Source organism: Lissotriton helveticus, chromosome 1_1 (assembly GCF_964261635.1).
Source record: "Lissotriton helveticus chromosome 1_1, aLisHel1.1, whole genome shotgun sequence".
Lineage (NCBI taxonomy): Eukaryota > Metazoa > Chordata > Amphibia > Caudata > Salamandridae > Lissotriton > Lissotriton helveticus.
The window spans coordinates 74,410,786-74,424,178 of NC_136057.1; the positions used below are offsets into that span (position 1 = coordinate 74,410,786).

The following is a 13,393-nucleotide window of genomic DNA, read 5'->3' on the forward strand; positions in this document are numbered from 1 at the left end:
GACTTAGTTACTACTTAAGGGTGAACTTCAGTGATCTGCTTACAGTGAGCAATATCCACAAGCCTTATAAACTGTGCGCATCAGCGAAACTGCGTGCAACTTCAGCAATTAAAATTTAGGCCAATGAGCGCAATCCCAGAAACTTAATTTGCTGTACGCATCAGCGGAACAATCAGCCCGATTACTGATGGCACATATTTATATAGTGAGGAGTCACTTCAGTCTGGTGCTCAATTACATGTGTAGATGTGAGTCTGGTGATGCCTGATAACTGAAAGGCACATATTTGTTTACCTACAATTTCATATATGTCTGATTTATTATTCCTATTACAGTGCCTTCTACCTTGAGAAGGCCCGTCGTAGACCAGTGTGTGGACAAAACCCATGCAGACAAATCAAGGACAAAGGGATTGGGACATGGTCTAGGGACATTGACAACAAATCCTACATCAAACCTCACGTTTAACTGATGGAGCGCTATGAGCGACCTGAAGCTTAATACTGAGAAAAAGTAACCTGGAGAATTGCTGCAAGTTCAAGTAAATTAAAAAAAACTAATAAAGAACTACATAATCACAACTGTGTGACCCGGAAGGCGATTATTTCTCAACATAGCCCTTCTTTGCGATCACCTTACAGTGCTCAAATTATCATCCGCACTAGAAGAAATGGGAGTCTGGGGTGTCTGGTCACAGAAGCTCATTTACATACAAAAGGGGGTGACAGCCTGTTCACAACGCACAGCACAACTTGTTTACGTAAAATGCTTGTACACAGAACAGGATAAAGTCTTGTGTTTTTTTCTCATTTTCTTTAATATATCCTGCACCTCGCTCTCTTCTTCTCTTTCTCTCATTTCATCATAAATTACCCAATTTCACTATTGCTTTATCAGCACGGCACAAGCCGGGGGATGGGGGGGGGGGTAGCCACAGTTTAAGGGGTTCCCCCACTATTATCTAGAAACGGGACTCAGTTCCACCTAGATCCTTAGTCTGCAACTGGTAATTGTTACTTTGTGCCCCAGCACTGGAGACACAGGCCTCTGAGTGTTTGTTTGTGCGAGTGGTGCAAGAGAGGAACAGAGAACTTGACAAAATTAGCCCTTCTATTGGTTAATACATTGTAAATGTGAAACAGTTTGGGGCTTAAGGGCTGGATAAAGAATAACGTCAGGAAACAAACGCAAATTAAAAGCACATTTTATTTATTCACTGAAAACGGTTTAAAAATGTAATTTCCAAGTTCCACATCTCCGTTTAAAAATATTTACACTTTCAGTCAATTCCGAGTTTAGTTACAAACTGATAGTGGGAAACACATATGATGTATAAAAACTATAACCGAAACATTATTTTTACATTATTTTATATTTCTTGTTTTGAAACTGAGTCTGCTGCGTACAGTGGCTCAATTCTGGTAAAAAGTTTGGTGAGTCACAAAATGAATAGGGAGAGCCAAGTCGGAGAGGAGCCAAGGGTCGCACTTAGTAATAAGGCCTGAGTCACGAGCTGATCCATCAACCGATAACAGTGTGTAAAAGATGCAGCAAACGTTACTTAAAACAAGGTATATGCTCTTTTATATCTGAAAATAGGTTATTTCTTGAACACCTGTGCTTCGCTTTAGTTCATTACAGATACTGCAGTGGCATTTGTTAATAGTAATACATACATTTTACCAATGAAGCTTCCATCTCCAGAGCTCTGACAACATGTCCACTCTGGGTGTGTTGGGTTTATACGTTTTATCACTAATCCGACAAGTTAGCTGAAAATACACCTGTTAGTCCCAGTATTGTTCTGTGTTGCTTTTACAGGTAGTGTGGTCAGGTGCGATTGAGTGTTTTTTTTTGTATCTCTTCTTCACCAAATAAAAATCTTTTAATCCACATTGTGCTGTCTCCCACTGTGTATCCTGGTACATCATGTCACTTTTCTATGTGTACGGAAGTGAACAATCACTGGAAACAAACACTTTTATAATTCTGCAAATACTGTTATCTGTTTTTCTTCTTTACTGCTAGACAGGTCTTCTATCATTGGTATTTTTAAGTCCCACATAATTTGAATTTTATATTTTTCCGTAATTCATTCCTCTCACAATAACTGCACTGTTCTGCTCTTGTCTATGTCCTCAGATGGGTCAATATTATTTTTGATGTTCTTAAATTCTTCCCGGAATCTCTGCATCTCTAGCATTATTTCCATGTGAGTTAAATGAAGGAGTGTATTCACTGAGGGCTGTGTGGGATCTAAAATTGACAAAAGCCCTTCTCACTTTCATTGCCCTTCTATGTTTTCCCCCTGTGTGTGTGTTCGCTGATGACTTTGAAGGTGTGATAACCGACTAAAGCAGTGTTTCCCAAACTGTGGTCCGCGGACCCCCAGGGGTCCGTGACACATTCCCAGGGGGTCCGTAGGCAAGAGTTTTAAAAGCAAAGACACTTTGTTGTATATTTAGCAGCCTTCCAGCAACAATAAAAGTGTCAAGAGAATGCCAGTGATTAATGTACCAGCTGGAGCTGAGGAGAGTTTTGTTCAGTGGTAACTTTGATTGAACTAATGTAGCACAGAGGGTTAATGTGCCTACTGCAAAGAACATGTATCATACATCTTAAAAAGCAGTATTTTTTGTGCATAGGTTCGTGGTTACTGCTTTTGTCACAGAAATTATTTTGTTACTGTGCACTTCATAAGTGACAATCATAATCTAGCATAGGGACCTATAAACTGTCATCAAAGAGCTGCTTGCAAACTGCATGGTACCAGATATTAACTTATATTTTTTCCCAGTTATTCATTATCCTGATGCTGCTAAAAAGATTTATTTGGGTGGAAATGCATTTTTAATGTTAAAGTCAGTGCTAGCCACTCTGTTATGTTCTGAATCCTGAGTTTGTGCTTTTCCAGACTAAGCACTCTTTAAGCATTTTATATACACACTGATTTACATGTATGATTCAATGTCTCTATATGTGTGTGATGTAAAGTGCTCTGACATCCTACAATGGTATGAGAGATGCTATAAAACAAATGAAATACATGTGACAGAGGGGCTATTACTTCAATATAAAATACTGATGCCAGATGTACGATCTGTTTTTATATGCGTGAACGGGTTCGCGAACCCGTTTATGCATGCAAAAACCTATTGAGCCATGTACATAGGCTATTTCGCGAGTCGCAATTTGTTTGCTACTCGCTAAATAGGTTTTGCAACTTGCTGTTTGGAAGGGGTATTCCCAACCAAATAGGGAGTCTCAAAACCATGTACAAATGTTTTGCGGTCGCAAAACAGTCACAATTACCACCTACTTCAAGTAGATGGTAATGCATTCGCAAATGGGAATGGGTCCCTAGGGGACCCCTTCCCCTTTGCAAATGGATGCAAAATTATTTTTTAAGGGCAGGCAGTGGTCACAGGGACCTCTGCCTGCCCTTAGAAAATGAAACAAACACGTTTAATTTTCTTTTTTATTTTAAATGCATTGTAAACAGTCTGCATTTTTGTTTTAAAACTGCTTTATTTAAAAGCAGTCCGAGACATGGTGGCCTGCAGAGCCCAGCAGACTACCATCCCTGGGAGGGCTGGCATTCCCAATGGGCTCGCAAATTGCGAGAGGCTCATTAATATTAATGAACCTCACAATTTGCGACCCCATTGAGAATCCCAAACAGTGTTAAACACACTGTTGTACATTTCATTTAGCGACTCGCAATTTGCCACTCGCAATGTGTCGCCAATTGCGAGGCGCTAAATGAAATGGTCGTACATCTGGCCCCAAAATCCTTAGTACCTTGAGTATTTGTTGTGTGTGCACACGTGTATTTTTTTCGAATTACTGTTTTCATTTTGAAATTTAACTCATACAAATTGCTTGGGGGTCCCCGGCTTCCAGTGGTGACTCAATGGGGGTCCTCAGGAGTCAAAAGTTTGGGAACCACTGGACTAAAGCACTTTGCTCATTCACTGCACTTGAATGGTTTTTCCCCTGTGTGTGTTCGCTGATGTCTTTGAAGGTGTGATAATTGACTAAAGCTCTTCACACATTCACTGCACTTGAATGGTTTTTCCCCTGTGTTTGTTCGATTATGACGTTGAAGGTGTGATAACAGACTAAAGCACTTTGCACATTCACTGCACTTGAATGGTTTTTCCCCTGTGTGTGTTCGCTGATGTATATGAAGGTGTGATAACCGACTAAAGCACTTTGCTCATTCACTGCACTTGAATGGTTTTTCCCCCGTGTGTATTCGCTGATGACTTTTTAGCTTTGATAATCGACTAAAGCTCTTCCCACATTCATTGCACTTGAATGGTTTTTCCCCTGTGTGTGTTCGCTGATGTCTTTGAAGGTGTGATAATTGACTAAAGCTCTTCACACATTCACTGCACTTGAATGGTTTTCCCCTGTGTGTGTTCGATTATGACGTTGAAGGTGTGATAACAGACTAAAGCACTTTGCACATTCACTGCACTTGAGTGGTTTTTCCCCTGTGTGTGTTCGCTGATGTATTTGAAGGTGTGATAACCGACTAAAGCACTTTGCACATTCACTGCACTTGAATGGTTTTTCTCCTGTGTGTATTCGCTGATGACTTTTTAGCTTTGATAATTGACTAAAGCTCTTCCCACATTCATTGCACTTGAATGGTGTTTCCCCTGTGTGTGTTCGCTGATGATGCCTTAATGCTGAAGAGCTGCAAAGACTACGGTCACATTCACTGCACTTGAATGGTTTTTCCCCCGTGTGTGTTCGATTATGACTTTTTAGGTCTGATAACTGGCTAAAGCACTTTGCACATTCACTGCACTTGAATGGTTTTTCCCCTGTGTGTGTTCGCTGATGTATTTGAAGGTGTGATAACCGACTAAAGCACTTTGCACATTCACTGCACTTGAATGGTTTTTCTCCTGTGTGTATTCGCTGATGACTTTTTAGCTTTGATAATTGACTAAAGCTCTTCCCACATTCATTGCACTTGAATGGTGTTTCCCCTGTGTGTGTTCGCTGATGATGCCTTAATGCTGAAGAGCTGCAAAGACTACGGTCACATTCACTGCACTTGAATGGTTTTTCCCCCGTGTGTGTTCGATTATGACTTTTTAGGTCTGATAACTGGCTAAAGCACTTTGCACATTCATTGCACTTGAATGGTTTTTCTCCTGTGTGAGTTCGCTGATGATCCCTTAATGCTGAAGAGTCGCAAAAACTACTGTCACATTCACTACAATGATACGGTTTTTCCCCCGTGTGTGTTCGCTGATGTGTTTGAAGGCTTGATAATTGACTAAAGATCTTCACACATTCACTGCACTTGAATGGCTTTTCTCCTGTGTGTGTTCGCTGATGCATTTGAAGGCTTGATAACTCACTAAAGCACTTTGTACATTCACTGCACTTGAATGGTTTTTCTCCCGTGTGTGTTCTCTGATGTCTTTGAAGGTGTGATACCCGACTAAAGCACTTTGTACATTCACAGCACTTGAATGGTTTTTCTCCTGTGTGAGTTCGCTGATGATACCTTAATGAAAACGAGACGCGAAAACTACTGTCACATTCATTACAATGATACGTTTTCCCCCGTGTGTGTTCGCTGATGTCTTTGAAGGTGTGATAACAGACTAAAGCTCTTCACACATTCACTGCATTTAAAAGGCTTTTCCCCTATGTGTGTTTGCTGATGACTTTGAAGGTATGATAACTGACTAAAGCACTTTTCGCATTCATTGCACTTGAATGGCTTTTCTCCTGTGTGTGTTCGCTGATGTTTTCGAAGGCTTGATAACTCACTAAAACACTTTGCACATTCATTGCACTTGAATGGTTTTCCCCTGTGTGTATTCGCTGATGTCTTTGTAGCTCTGATAATCGAGTAAAGCACTTTGCACATTCACTGCACTTGAATGGTTTTTGTCCTGTGTACGTGTGCTGATGAAGCTTGAGTAGTGATGACAAACTAAAGCTCGTGCTGCATGTGTATGATTCTTCTTTCTTGGTTAGTGTCTCTGGGTCGGGTATATATTTGTCTACATCCCATGACTGCATTTCCTGATGGGCGAACATGGCTGATAAAGCACTTGTGTTTTTCTCACACATTTAATATGTGTGCGGTATTTTACACGTTTGATTTCTGTTTTAACAATAAAATGCAATAGCCACCAAATATTTGCCACACTCCTAATACGTAAAATGTGTCTTTGTAGGCGATTGTGCCTTTAGATTGGATTATGGCTATGCACGCTTGTAGGTAAAGATGTATCTTCCTTCTGGACGGTGCAAATTGGGACAGTCTGTTGTATTATAGATAGACAAACTCCTCTTTCCTTTACCCGTCAATTGTCAGGCTCCACTCTGTTGTGCTCTTCTCTAGTTACTGTGGTTTAGCCAGAAAGAGTTTACAATTCTCCTAGAGCACGGAATGATGGCTTGTCATCAATTTAGAAAACAGAGCACTGTGGTAATCACATCATACCGATCCCATGATCAAAGCTGGTGTTAGGCACTTTTATAAAGGAGGCGGTTTGTTATTATTGTTGCCTTAATTTTCCTAAGGTCATTTCTTCGTCTTGTGGCGTGGAGGTGCACAGCTCAGACTCTTACAATCACTGAACTGCCCTTGATACTTCATCCAGGATCTGTCAGTTTGTGTGCAGGTTCCCCTGTCGCCGACTGCGCTGATGTTTTCCTGAATACTGTAGCTCATTATTTCTGCTATGATTGAAGATTTACAGCATTCGCTTCATTATTGATGGTCATTTCATACATTCAAGGCTTGTTTTCTGTTGGATGTAAAGATATTTCAAATTACTGAATTGAAATGGAATGAGATTTCACAATGTTTAACTAGTTGTAAGAGACATTTCGGGGGAGATTTACCAAATCTCCACACAATGCAGCGCAGCCCTCCCCCGCGAGGCTGCGCTGCGTGGCGCGACAGGAAGGGAACAGGAGAGCACCATATTTTCAAAGATATGGCTCTCTCCTTCCCTTTCCCTTGCGTCGGCACTGATTACAGCGGCCCTGCATCAAGCACACACCTTAGCACCAGAGCGCTAGGGTGTGTGTGTGTGAGTCCAGCATCGGTTTTGTACAGGAAGGACACCGTTCCTGTACAAAATACTATGTCAGACACGAGGGAAGGCTTTTCCCACTTTGTATGCATGTTGCGCAGTGCAGCACGCATGCAAAGTCAGAAAAGGAAACAGAAATTAATTCATTTCTCCTTCCTTGTGTCTTGTTTAAAAGGGTGCAGTTTTCTCACGCTAAACCCAATCTACTGAATTTGGTAAAATGGGTTTAGCATGAGAAATCTTGGGTGGTTGCACGGGAATGCCCATGCACCCCCCTTGGCAGGCCCCCATGGTGCAAAGTAACGTGAAGCAGTGCTATGCGCTGCTTCACATTACTTTTACATTATTTCCAGCGCTAAAAAAGTTTAGCGCTGGAAAGTAAATTAGGAAAAAAAGATTTTGCGCTTTTTTGTGCCACTTTTGTGATGCAAATACGGCGCAACATATTAGTATATCTCCCTCTTCTTCTTTACCGCCTTTAAAAATTAGCGAGAAATATTTCATCATACACAGATATTTAACTAAAGGTTCTGTTGATCAGGTGACATCTTATTAATGTCTGAAAAAGAGGTGATTTACCAGTGTTTACAGAGTAACTTAGCAAAGTAAAGGTGCTCACGGAGCACCCAAGTGCTTGAGGTTTTGCTTAAGATAGACGCATATGGTCAAGATTTCATTTAAACAACAATAGAGTTTAGAAAAAGAGCTGGATCAGGCTGGGCTGCAGAATTTCCAGTAACTCTTTACGAAGTATACATCAAAAGCAACTCCATTTACACACTTCTTCTCATTCTTTCCGATTCACTTAAGATCATCTCAAATGCCAACTCCTGTCTTTACTCGCTGTTCATAAGTCACCTTTGACACTTTCAACAGCTCCCTTGGTTCAAGCATTTCTGGTTCCTTCTAACCTGGAAGATTGGAACATTATTGTGGGTTGAGGGGGGTTGCCTATCGCCATAACATCTGTCCATCTCCCTGAAACTAGTGCCGCTTACAGAGCCTGGTTCTGGCCCTGGAAGACAACTTTAAAAAGCAAGTCTTTAGTTCTTCCTAAAGTAGATAAAGTTCTGTAAGATGCAGCTCCGTCCGGGGCTTTTGTGTAAAACAGAACGAGGGGTTCAATGTAAGGCCCATCCTTTACATTATAAGCGCAGATCAGGCAAACAAAAGTTGATTCATATCATTTAATATTCAATGAGATCAGTCATTTAGTACTTATAGAGAATCCATCACAACCAATAATTTACCTGACATATCCCCGCAGCAGATGTGCGCCTATTACTCGTTTTCCCCCCTTTTCCAACATTACATGGCATCTGGCATGACGTTGTCCTTTTGGGGCCCAGGATGCCATTTGTGACCGGATGGGCATTTGGAAGAGCGGGAGGAGGTGTCAGTTATCCACAGGTGATGCGGCATTTCTACCTTTCCAGATTTCTCATATTCAAGTTGACCTATCGAAGCAAAAGGAGGGGCAGAGCCCTATGATCCTCTAGAGCCTTGGCCGCTCACTAGAAAACGACGACAAAGGACAGGACTCTAACAGGCTAAACTGATTCAACACAAATATGAGGTCAATGTATTATTTATCGCCTTAATGGTCCAAAAGTCACTCTGGAATTAAATCAATACTATTCGAATAATCAATGTTCGATTCATAATAGAGGCATTGCTGTGCTGCAATAAAAGAAATCAGCGGCAACAATAGCTATTCTCACAACAAAGTGTACTTATTTCAAGTTTGGTTTGCATATTTTACAAGAAGGGGATAAAGCGACAACTGATAGACAACATTATAAAGCTTACCAACTTGCCTTATAAAGGTTACGGGTACTTTTAGAACAACACAAAGGTTAAGGAAAAGCCGAAGTATCAAGGTAGACAGTGTATCTGCAATGACGGACAATAACCCCTTATTAATAGTGACCACATACCAACCGTCTCCAGGTAGGAGCGCCTAATTACAAAAGACCTGCTAATACGGCGAACGACTACAGTGCATCAAACTGTGACTATGACATTGTTCTATCAAAACATTTGAATTCTGCGTTTGTTCTTCTCGTTAGGTCTTGATCCTGAAAGATATAGGCTGATGGGGTTCGGGCTTGTGCTTTATGAACGCTTCAGGACTTCGCGGAACGAATGTCACCCAAACATCGCACCATTTGAGGAGGCCATTGGGGTGAGAGTTGGTCGCGTAAAATGGAGAGCCACGATAAAAGAACTGTTCGAAGAAGCACTGGGTCACCAGCTTCTCAAAAGGGCATGATAGCTGTCCAGAGGGCCAGAGAGCTGGGTGGGGCCATCAATGTAAGCAATGGCCAGTAGCCGCCACGGCTAACTTGTAACTCCTGGGTCAGTTTGCCTGTGTGGTGGCAGCACAGTAAAAATATACAAGTCACTATTCATAGTGCACCAACCAGGATTCAAATTTGCGACCCTCCAGTTTGAGACAAAGACATCAGAAATTATAACACTAAGCCCAGTGCCCCAGGCGATCTGAACGGCATCGGAGTTGAGCCCATTTACGCACATGCAGGCCACAGGCTGTGTGTCCAGCAGCTTCATACGAGATCTCAAACTCCCTGACATACCAAGCCGCCTAAACGTTTCGATCATAAAAGGCTACTCCAGGGAGTCAAGTGCCTTATCGGCATCAGCCTACTTCATGTCCCGCCCTCCCGCAGTATTTAAATCGTGTCATTCCTAACAGCGCGCTGATTGCTACCATGCTGTTTTTTCTCTCCCCTGAGGCGGAAGCCGGGGGTTCTCTCAGCTACCTTGCTACTTTTATTTTCCACATTACTGTCATCACGATATTTTAAATCGCCGCATGTTCTCAAGTAGAGTACTTACTTGTTAGAACTTTTAGATCACTTGTTAGCCAGAAAATCGCCTTTACCGATTCCTGCGCAGCCGAGTAGGAGCTGGCGCAGAGAGATAGAAATAGGGCTTACCGCCACTGAAAGCCGCCATATTGAGAGGGGTAAGGGATTTACACTCTAGCAGCAGGACGCCTCCCACCCTCCTAAACACCCTATAAATTCCCTATGTCATCTCGTCCACGCAGCGGGCGGGCGCAGCGGGCGCGCCGGCGGCACCCCAAAGGCAAGCCCGTCTGCGCCCGTCCGTGCCCGACCGGGACCAGAGGCCACCCCCCCTGGTTGCCCCCAACCACTAAGGCTAGCTTATAATAAGGACTTTCTACTTCGATCCTGTCCTCCCATTCCCGATGGCTGCCTTCATCATTTCCCCCCTCTAGAAACCCCCCATGTATGTCCTCACTGTAAACTTGAGCTAATTGACCACCTCACCCAATTGGATTTTAAGGACTACCAAATGTTTCTCCTTAACTGTCGATCTCTGGCCAAGCATAGTCTGGAGATGTCGCTGTTGTTAGAGGAACATATGCCGGATGTGGTATTTTTAACTGACACCTGGCTTACCCAATATTCCCAGCCTGATATAGTGCAAGCCCTCATTCCCGGCTATCAGATAGCCCGGTTAGATCGACCACAAGGCAAAGGTGGAGGGCTGGCTATCATTTATAAAGACATTTACACATGTCGCTGCCTAACGGAATCCATTGCGGACTGTGAAAGTTTCCCTTTTGTCATTGAATTTACACCTAACAATAGCTTCGCTGGCATTCTTATTTACCGTCCTCCTGGTCTCATAAAAACCAGGAGGTTTTGACTGAATTAGTCACCTCCCCTCTCTAATTTTACCTTACTGGGAGATTTTAACATTCATTTTGATAACTTGCTAGACACCACTGCCATGGGAGTCACAACCAGTTTAGCTGCTATGCAACTAGATCAATTGGTGCCAGGACCTACACACAACAAGGGTCATCTTTTAGACCCAGTATTTACCATAGCAAAACTCTAAAGGTTGGCAATATGAGCCATCTTCCTTGGACTGATCATTTTTTAATTTCCTTAACTTGGTCCATTCCCAAAATTTTACCTTCTATCCCCCCTTCTCGTACCACCCGAAATTGGTCAAAGATCAAAACAGACGAATGGATGAGCAATCTTACTGCCACTAATCCGTCACTCTCTCTTGATCCTTACGCTAACAATGAGCTGTTTAACAACTGGATAACAAGCTCCTTGGACTCTGTACTTCCCTATCGAACCTCCGGTGCTAGAAGGAAACAAAAAACCGCCCCTTGGTACTCAGAAGATCTAAGGGGAAAAAAACGCCTCTGTAAAAGACTAGAGAGGAAGTGGCGCCTATCCTATGAGCCTACGGATAAAGCGACCTACAGAGAAGCAATTAGGAACTACAAAAACGAAATCAGAGATAAACAATCCATACATTATACGGAAAAGATTAAACTGGCAAAATCTAAGCCTAAAGAAATTTATCAGATTGTGAAAACACTGACCAGGTTGCTATCACCGTTATCAGATGATGACAACTCATCCTCTCGATGCGAGGAACTGGCCAATGCCTTTTTTCTAAAAGTAAACACAATCTATCTCTCCTTCTCTGACCCAGAAACTGATTTGTCTTTGCAAAAACCTAATCCATCGATTACATCAGCGGTCTCCCTCCATAAATACTCTCTGGACCACTTCCCAATGCTGCACCTTGACACCCTTGAGACCTTGATTAACCAAATCAAATCAGGCTCACCTTGTGACCCTGCCCCCCCCTGAGATGTTGACCCAAGTTAACGAAGTCATTCTTCCCAATCTAATGGTGCTGTTGAGTTCTTCCATTATGAGTAGGATAGTTCCACAGTCCTGGAAACAAGCCATGGTCCGAGCATTGTTAAAAAAAAACACCCTTGACCCAACTAATTTTAATAACTATCGCCCGATATCATTGCTTCCTTGGGCTACCAAGATCTTAGAGAAACACATCAACATCAGTGTAACCCAGTTCTTCGAGCATAACCATCTGCTCGACACCTCCCAGATTGGCTTTCGCCCAAAACACGGCACGGAGACAGCCCTGTTGGCAGTGACAGAAGAGACTAGGCGGATACTCGATCAGGGAGGGTCAGTGGCAGTGATCCTCCTTGACCTGAGTGCCGCCTTCGATACGGTCAACCATAAAATACTTCTGGACCGCCTCCTCGATATGGGAATCTCGGGAGAAGCCCTGGAGTGGTTCAGGTCTTTTCCATCAGACCGAACCTTCCAGGTCTTTGAAGGCACATCGGTCTCCTCGAAGAAGCCTCTGGGATGTGGGGTTCCGCAGGGCTCTTCATTGAGCCCTACGCTCTTTAACGCCTATGTGAGACCGCTGGCTGGAATAGTACGTCCGCATGGTATTAACATCATCACCTATGCGGACGATACCCAGCTAGTGGTCTCTCTTGCACAAAGGAGTACCCCACTACCGCAGTCCAACCTAACAACCTGTCTCGAGCATGTCAAGAGCTGGATGACTAAATCATGTCTGAAGCTCAACGATGATAAAACTGAGCTGATGCTTCTAGGCCCTCCAACTCTTTCCACCTTGGAGATGTCATGGCCTCTGAGCATGGGCACAGCTCCCACCCCTAGAGACAACATCAAAAGCCTGGGGGTGTGGATAGACAAATCGTTGACCTTCAACATGCAGGCAACTAAAGTCTCTGTGACCTGTTTTGGCCTCCTAAGGATGGTAAAGAAAATCCTACCACTTCTCCCCTTTGAGGCAAGACAGATAGTCATTCAGGGCTTAATTCAATCCCGTCTAGACTTTAACAATGCTCTGTACCCTGGGGCGCCGGAATACACCCTACAAAAATTACAACGCACTCAGAATTGTGCTGCTCGCACCTTACTTGGCACCCCCCGGAGAACTTCAATAAAAACTGGTCTAAGATCATTACACTGGCTCCCCATCAGGGAGAGAGTCAAGTTTAAATCTCTGTGCATTGCACATCAGGCGTACTGGAAATCAGGTCCAGAGATCAATCACCCGCTGGTATTGCCATATGAACCCTCAAAGTTCTACGATCTTCACATGCTTTTCTAGCCCAAATCCCAAGAATTCATAGAGCGAGGGCCGGAGGTCGTTCCTTCGCATATAAAGCCCCAAAAATATGGAATACTCTACCACTTCATCTTAGAGCAGATTCTAACCTTCTGAGTTTCCGTAAGAAAGTTAAAACTCTTCTGTTCAATCAATAGTGTTGACTCACTCCTTTTTTTCTTGAGCACTGATGGTAATTTTTAGCGCCTGGACGCCTCAGGGCAGCTGCTAGCGCTCTATAAATATGTTTTTCATTTCATTTCAGTTCATTTCACCTAATGCAGCACTGCGAATACCGTCTGTGTGAGAAAGTGGCTCTATATACGCTGGACCAA

The 13,393-nt window shown here is 43.0% G+C and overlaps 1 protein-coding gene across 3 annotated transcripts in view; it reads right to left on the reverse strand.

Annotated features, from left to right (window-relative positions):
• Window positions 1-1,188: 1,188 nt before the first annotated feature.
• Window positions 1,189-13,393, reverse strand: part of LOC144830052 (uncharacterized) — a 58,148-nt gene continuing 45,943 nt past the window's right edge. For all 3 annotated transcript variants that reach the window (XM_078688891.1, XM_078688882.1, XM_078688902.1), the window contains one exon: window positions 1,189-6,788. In XM_078688891.1, coding sequence (XP_078545017.1) covers window positions 4,384-5,361 — 978 coding nt within the window. In that variant the 5' untranslated portion in view covers window positions 5,362-6,788 and the 3' untranslated portion in view covers window positions 1,189-4,383. The remainder of the gene's footprint in view (window positions 6,789-13,393) is intronic.